We start from the raw sequence: 8214 nt of genomic DNA on the forward strand, positions 1-8214 counted from the left end.
GCTGCAGAAATGTTTTGGTACCCTTGCCCAGATCTGTGCCTCAACACAATCATGTCTCGGAGCTCTACGGACAATTCCTTTGACCTCATGGCTTGGTCTTTGCTCTGACATGCACTATCAACTGTGGGACCTTATATAGACAGGTGTGTGCCTTTCCAAATAATGTCCAATCAATTGAATTTACCACGGGTGGACACCAATCAAGTTGTAGAAACATCTCAATGATGATCAATGGAAACAGGATGCACCTGAGATTAATTTCGAGTCTCATTGCAAAGGGTCTGAATACTTATATAAATAAGGCATTTCTGTTTTTTATTTTTAATACATTTGCAAAAATGTCTAAGAAACCTGTTTTTGCTTTGTCATAATGGGGTATTGTGTGTAGATTGATGAGGGAAAAAATAATGTAATCAATTTTAGAATAAGGCTGTAACGTAACAAAATGTGGAAAAAGTGAAGGGGTCTGAATACTGCACTGTATACCTAGAGTATTACCATCAATGCATAAAATCATACAGTGAGGGAAAAAAGTATTTGATCCCCTGCTGATTTTGTACGTTTGCCCACTGACAAAAAAATTATCAGTCTATAATTTTAATGGTAGGTTTATTTGAACAGTGAGAGACAGAATAACAACCAAAACATCCATAAAAACGCATGTCAAAAATTGTATAAATTGATTTTTTCATTTTAATGAGGGAAATAAGTATTTGACCCCCTCTCAATCAGAAAGATTTCTGGCTCCCAGGTGTCTTTTATACGGGTAACGAGCTGAGATTAAGAGCACACTCTTAAAGGGAGTGCTCCTAATCTCATCTTGTTATCTGTATAAAAAGACACCTGTCAACAGAAGCAATCAATCAATCAGATTCCAAACTCTCCACCATGGCCAAGACCAAAGAGCTCTCCAAAGATACACAAGGCTGGAATGGGCTACAAGACCATCGCCAAGCACCTTGGTGAGAAGGTGACAACAGTTGGTGCGATTATTCGCAAATGGAAGAAACACAAAATAACTGTCAATCTCCCTCTGCCTGGGGCTCCATGCAAGATCTCACCTCGTGGAGTTGCAATGATCATGAGAACGGTGAGGAATCAGCCCAGAACTACACGGAAGGATCTTGTCAATGATCTCAAGGCAGCTGGGACCATAGTCACCAAGAAAACAATTGGTAACACACTACGCCGTGAAGGACTGAAATCCTGCAGCGCCCGCAATGTCCCCCTGCTCAAGAAAGCACATATACAGGCCCGTCTGAAGTTTGCCAATGAACATCTGAATGATTCAGAGGAGAACTGGGTGAAAGTGTTGTGGTCAGATGAGACCAAAATGGAGCTCTTTGGCATCAACTCAACTCGCCGTGTTTGGAGGAGGAGGAATGCTGCCTATGACCCCAAGAACACCATCCCCACCGTCAAACATGGAGGTGGAGACATTATGCTTTGGGGGTGTTTTTCTGCTAAGGGGACAGGACAACTTCACCGCATCAAAGGGACGATGGACGGAGCCATGTACTGTCAAATCTTGGGTGAGAACCTCCTTCCCTCAGCCAGGGCATTGAAAATGGGTCGTGGATGGGTATTCCAGCATGACAATGACCCAAAACACACGGCCAAGGCAACAAAGGAGTGGCTCAAGAAGAAGCACATTAAGGTCCTGGAGTGGCCTAGCCAGTCTCCAGACCTTAATCCCATAGAAAATCTATGGAGGGAGCTGAAGGTTCGAGTTGCCAAACGTCAGGCTCGAAACCTTAATGACTTGGAGAAGATCTGCAAAGAGGAGTGGGACAAAATCCCTCCTGAGATGTGTGCAAACCTGGTGGCCAACTACAAGAAACGTCTGACCTCTGTGATTGCCAACAAGGGTTTTGCCACCAAGTACTAAGTCATGTTTTGCAGAGGGGTCAAATACTTATTTCCCTCATTAAAATGCAAATCAATTTATAACATTTTTTTTTCTGGATTTTTTTGTTGTTATTCTGTCTCTCACTGTTCAAATAAACCTACCATTTAAATGATAGACTGATCATGTCTTTGTCAGTGGGCAAACGTACAAAATCAGCAGGGGATCAAATAATAATAAAGTCCTTTGTCAAAAATGTTATGAATTGATTTGCATTTTAATGAGGGAAATAAGTATTTGACCCCTCTGCAAAACATGACTTAGTACTTGGTGGCAAAACCCTTGTTGGCAATCACAGAGGTCAGACGTTTCTTGTAGTTGGCCACCAGGTTTGCACACATCTCAGATGACACACAACTAATCTTCTCCTTTCCCCCTTCTGATAACCAGGTGGCGAATCGCATCTCTGCATGTCTGGCAGACATATCAGTGTGGATGATGGATCACCACCTCAAGCTGAACCTCGGCAAGACAGAGCTGCTCTTCCTCCCGGGGAAGGACTGCCCGTTCCATGATCTCGCCATCACGGTTGACAACTCCGTTGTGTCCTCCTCCCAGAGTGTGAAGACCCTTGGCGTGACCCTGGACAACACCCTGTCGTTCTCCGCTAACATCAAGGCGGTGACCCGATCCTGTAGGTTCATGCTCTACAACATTCGGAGAGTACGACCCTGCCTTACACAGGAAGCGGCACAGGTCCTAATCCAGGCACTTGTCATCTCCCGTCTGGATTACTGCAACTCGCTGTTGGCTGGGCTCCCTGCCTGTGCCATTAAACCCCTACAACTCATCCAGAATGCCGCAGCCCGTCTGGTGTTCAACCTTCCCAAGTTCTCTCACGTCACCCAGCTCCTCCGCACACTCCACTGGCTTCCAGTTGAAGCTCACATCTGCTACAAGACCATGGTGCTTGCCTACGGAGCTGTGAGGGGAACGGCACCTCCGTACCTTCAGGCTCTGATCAGTCCCTACACCCAAACGAGGGCATTGCGTTCATCCACCTCTGGCCTGCTGGCCCCCCTACCTCTGCGGAAGCACAGTTCCCGCTCAGCCCAGTCAAAACTGTTCGCTGCTCTAGCACCCCAATGGTGGAACAAGCTCCCTCACGACGCCAGGTCAGTGGAGTCACTCACCACCTTCCGGAGACACTTGAATCCCCACCTCTTTAAGGAATACCTGGGATAGGATAAAGTAATCCTTCTACCCCACCTTACCCCACCCTTGAGATCATTGACAAGATCCTCCCGTGTAGTTCTGGGCTGATTCCTCACCGTTCTCATGATCATCACTGCAACTCCAAGAGGTGAGATCTTGCATGGAGCCCCAGGCCGAGGGAGATTGACAGTTCTTTTGTGTTTCTTCTCCCATTCCAGCCTTGTGTAGGTCTACAATCTTGTCCTTGACATCCTTAGAGAGCTCTTTGGTCTTGGCCATGGTGGAGAGTTTGGAATATGATTGATTGATTGCTTCTGTGGACAGGTGTCTTTTATACAGGTAACAAGCTGAGATTAGGAGCACTCCCTTTAAGAGTATGCTCCTAATCTTAACTCGTTACCTGTATAAAAGACACCTGGGAGCCAGAAATCTTTCTGATTGAGAGGGGGTCAAATACTTATTTCCCTCATTAAAATGCAAATCAATTTATAACCTTTTTGACATGCGTTTTTATGGATTTTTTTGTTGTTATTCTGTCTCTCACTGTTCAAATAAACCTACCATTAAAATTATAGACTGATAATTTCTTTGTCAGTGGGCAAACGTACAAAATCAGCAGGGGATCAAATACTTTTTTCCCTCACTGTATACTGAATATTCCACTATGGTGTACAGAGCATTGTATTAATGCTATGACTGTTTGATGAATAGTCATTTTACATCTTCCTGCAAGTCATCATATCAAGGAAATATATTGAGGAATGACAAAATCTAAATGGGAAATGTGAAAATGTGCCTCTACAGTATATCTGAATGCAAGATGAAACTCTAAGAATGTTGTCATGGCTGTGTAAAGTCAGTGTTACAAGCTGTCATCACTATTTACATCCTATATCATGTAATTATTGAGATAGCATTATGTAAATCTTATGACAGAAATGTTACTTTCATAAGACCCTGTGGCCTGAGTCTCTCTCTCTCTCTCTCTCCTCTAATCTCTCAGTGTTTGAATAGATCCCTGTAAAGCCAATGATGACACCACGGGGTCAGGGGAGTGAGTGGACTGACACAACATTGTCTGATGTTCTCCTTGTTGTTCAGGAAACCCCAGTGCCAACAGAAGGGTCCTCTGTCTGTCCACACATCCAGACAGACAGAGAGTGTCTCTGTCTGCATCTACGCAGTGAGCCACCTCCCTTCTACATGCTGATAGTTTCTATTAAAAGTAAAAAAGGATCAACAGCAAGTGGCTTAAAATGAAGGCCAACAGATTACAGTAGGGCCCCGGTAGAGAGCATTAAATTATTGTTTGAGTGAGAGTATGATAGACAGTGAGAGAGAGTGTATATATAGTGTGTGTGTGTGTGTACAATAGAAAACAGCAGGGAGGGGGTGCGGCAGTAGCGTGATCAGGAAGACCCAGGTGACGTCAGTGCAGCTGGTCAGGAAGAGCATACTGCATGATGGGATACTCTGCTAGTCAGCAGGCAATTCATTGTGTCGAGACTGCAGTGAGCATCTGAATAGGCACTTATAAACTTGTCAAGATGACAGTACATGTATTTGTTCAGCATCCCTTGACATAGCATTGTCCCCCACTCCTACTTAACCCCGACAATTTCAGATACAAATTGCAGGGATTGTCAGAGAAATGTAACTTCAACATTAGTCTACACTAGTCTGCCAAAGAGCTAGTTAGCTTTCTGCTTACCAGCTTGAATGAAAACGCTTGGATGGTATATTGTTTTCCTCCAGGCTGCAACCATATCTCTTCAGCGGGAAGGTGCTAGTTTGATTGGTTCCCAAACTATGTTTTCCAGAGGAGACTGAGTCTGTCTGATAAGCTAAGCCTGATAGCTAGACGTCAAAGGCATGGGACCTGAGGTGTAGTTTTATTTTTTACGTTAGCACATCGTTAGCTTTTGACTTGTTTTGATTACATAAATGCTTCAAAATTCACAAAAGGTGATGTTAGCTGATGGAGATTATCTCATAGAACAAAACATATAATATCTCCTAAACCTGTGTTTACCACAGACCTTATTTTCGGAGTTTATAAAAAAATAAAATAAAATAAAAAACATTAATTTCCCTATAGGCTTTGGCCAGCTCGCCTCCGTTAGTGCCTACAAAAAGATGCCATTACTATTGCAATCTATAATGATCATAGTTAACGCGGTTATCTATAGCCCTATTATTGAAGGAAGTGAGTAAGATCATTTAAATTAATTATTAGATGGTTAGGGTGTTTTGTCCATCCTTCCCACCATACTGATGATGACTGCTGCAAAGGGAGCCTAAACAGGGCTGTTAACAGTGGAGTGGACCTCAATCACTACAAAATATAAGACAATACAATTTTCTCGGTTATTACTCTGGCTGACCCATATTTCACATTGCACTGTGTTAACAAACCATGGAAAGCTATTAATGTACTGTTTATCTGTAAATATTATCTGATTTTGTAATGGGTATTAAGCAATCAAAGGCTAACACAGGTGCCAAGCAACAATCAACATCACTGAATGAGATTATCTTTGCACCATGTGGCAAAGTTTGCGTTCACATCCCATATTGGTGGTGGATGCAGATTCAATTGCACAGAAATGAATGGCACTATTCATGTATTGCAGTGTGCATTGATATGTTTAAAGGGATACTGTGAGATTCTGGCAATTAAGCCATTTGTCTACTTACCCAAAGTCCGATGAACTCATGTATACCATTTTATGTCTCTGCGACTGCATGTAGTATGAAGGAAGTTAAAGGTAATTTTGCGAGCCAATTCTAACTACCATTAGCGCAATGACTGGAAGTATATAGGTACGCTAGCATATGCTAACTTCCTTCACGCTGCACACAGAGACATACAAATGGTTGCCAGAATCTCGCAATGTGTTTCCAAATATGTTAATGTACATTTGGTTGTGCTATGACCTGGAATGACCAAGGAAATGACCAAGGGACGTGATGCCCCAATCCATATAATAAGGCTCAGGGCAGTATCTGTATTATGACCTGCCTTGGTAGGAGATAATAATCCTGCAGCAACATGAAATGTGAATTATTATGTGGATTATAATTAATGGGTATGTTTTGTAGGTGTTGATTCATTTTTAGTTAGGGCAAATCAAGTCTGACATTTTAAAGTGGAAATTAAACTTTAGAAGCCTTTTTAAACCTTGAATACACTACAGGTTTGCATTTCCTGCGGTGCAGGAAAATTCTCAAAAACAAAATAGTGATCAAATTCAGATCCTTCATCTGTATCATTGCCAGGTGCTGAGCGGGTGCAGCAGCCTAACTAAGCACTAACAGATGGATGCGGAGCTGAAGACGAAAGGCTCAGAGCGACTTTCTCTCCACTCTCTATGTATCTCTATGTACTGCAGAGTATAGCGGGGTTGTGTCCCCGGAGATATGCGGTTTATCCATCATCAACACCGTGAGAGTTGTGACAGGGACTATGACATAATTAAGCCGGCCACAAAAAAGTTTATGTAGTCTATTCATATCTCACACCAGGCGTGTATCCAAATGCGTAAATAACTGAAGGTCAGATAAACATCATATCTCTCTTCTGTGGTCTGAGTGTTTGGTTTCTGAACGACAAAATGGCAACCCTGCCTGAGAAACAACCACACATTAAGCTTTCTTGTTGGAATTGTGTGTTTAAAAGGCCCTACATATGGGGCGGTGGACTCCAATGCGCTATGCGCCCCGAGGGCAAGGTGGAAGAACTGAGAATGGAGGGAATTGCGCACCCCATTGGACCCCCATTAAACCAGTACATTTATGATGTCTGTAAGAACTGGTAACCTCCAATATACAGTAGCCTATTTGTAATAGCAAAGGAAACGCAAAATAGTGTGGCATTATCTTATATCTACTGTAGATTTGTGCTATGACAAATATTGAAAATAGCACCATAGGAAATATTGATTTCGCCAATAATTATTGCAATTAATATTGTTTATAGATATATACAATGGTTTTATAATAGGGAGCACTAACAACAAAATCAAACGTCCATTTTGGTTTGGTATTCTATTCCGCCAGTGCATACTGCAGCAATTAGCCAGTGGACTGCAGGGAAGGTTTTATGTAACCAAATAATATGTTTAGATTCCCTCATGGCTACGCTCGAAGAGGAGGCACTGGTGATTCTAAGACAACAATTGCAGCAAATCATCTTTATTTAACACATTCTATATCATTTTAAAGTTATGCAATGGATCTCATGGCTGGAGATAAGTCAATGGAACGGGAGGATGGGGATGGGTAGGTGTGCAAGAACCATTGCATCCTAGGAGGCTTTGATAACGGAGAGATGCATTTGCGTACAGAAACACAAAACCACTTACTTCCCAACGAAGTTCTCCAACACCGAGCTTTTCCCTGCACTCTGCCCGCCAACCACAGCGATTTGAGGCAGGTCCAACTGAGAATTTTGACCGATGGCCGAGAAGGCATCTTGCATTTTATTCACCAGAGGAATAAGGTCTTCCATCCCCCGGTTCCCCATGATTGCAAGATAATCGGTCGCTCCTTTTCAGAATATAATCAAATGAGGGAAAACGTTTCTCTCGATCCTTGGCCCTTATCACCCTTCCGTTTTGAGGGTGTTTCAACGTTTGGAATACGCCTTTATTTTAATTTTGCTTGCACCCTCATTGATTACACTTCCCCGGTGTTCCCTCTACACAGAACGCTTCTCCTCTCCTCCCTCTCGTATACAGCTATGTTCAGCTCTCTACCACGCAGCACGGAGGGATGATCTCTTCTCAGAATACGCTGACATCCCTGCACTGACGCGCATGCACCACTCAGCGGAGATCTATCTCAACAGAATTGCACCCGTAGGCTTCTTGTGCTCTCTCTTGTACTAGGCTATGCTGTAAGAAATAGAAAATACAGGCTATGTAAACAATGTAGCTATTTATAAATAGGCTATATTGACACACTTATACTAGCTATATCATATTGTGTTATGACCATGTTGATTATGTTTGGTAGGCTTTGTTTTGGAAGGCAGTGTTGATCTGTCCATGGTGCTGAAGTCGTTAAATGACGTCATCTGTACTTCAGCCTCCTAGGCGAAAGAGGGCGACACGCCTATTAACTACAGTCAGAGTGTGCATCCCTGTGAAACA

General features: G+C 42.9%; 1 protein-coding gene across 14 annotated transcripts in view; it reads right to left on the reverse strand.

Moving 5' to 3' along the window:
• Positions 1-7876, reverse strand: part of dnm1a (dynamin 1a) — a 79995-nt gene extending 72119 nt beyond the window's left edge. For 7 of the 14 annotated variants that reach the window (XM_041898337.2, XM_041898342.2, XM_041898332.2 and 4 more), the window contains exon 1: positions 7426-7875. In XM_041898337.2, coding sequence (XP_041754271.1) covers positions 7426-7586 — 161 coding nt within the window. In that variant the 5' untranslated portion in view covers positions 7587-7875. Of the gene's footprint in view, positions 1-7425 lie in introns of all 14 variants that reach the window. The other 7 variants (XM_041898333.2, XM_041898340.2, XM_041898339.2 and 4 more) reach the window with 2 other exon arrangements.
• Positions 7877-8214: the final 338 nt, after the last annotated feature.

This window comes from Coregonus clupeaformis, chromosome 15 (genome assembly GCF_020615455.1).
Source record: "Coregonus clupeaformis isolate EN_2021a chromosome 15, ASM2061545v1, whole genome shotgun sequence".
NCBI lineage: Eukaryota > Metazoa > Chordata > Actinopteri > Salmoniformes > Salmonidae > Coregonus > Coregonus clupeaformis.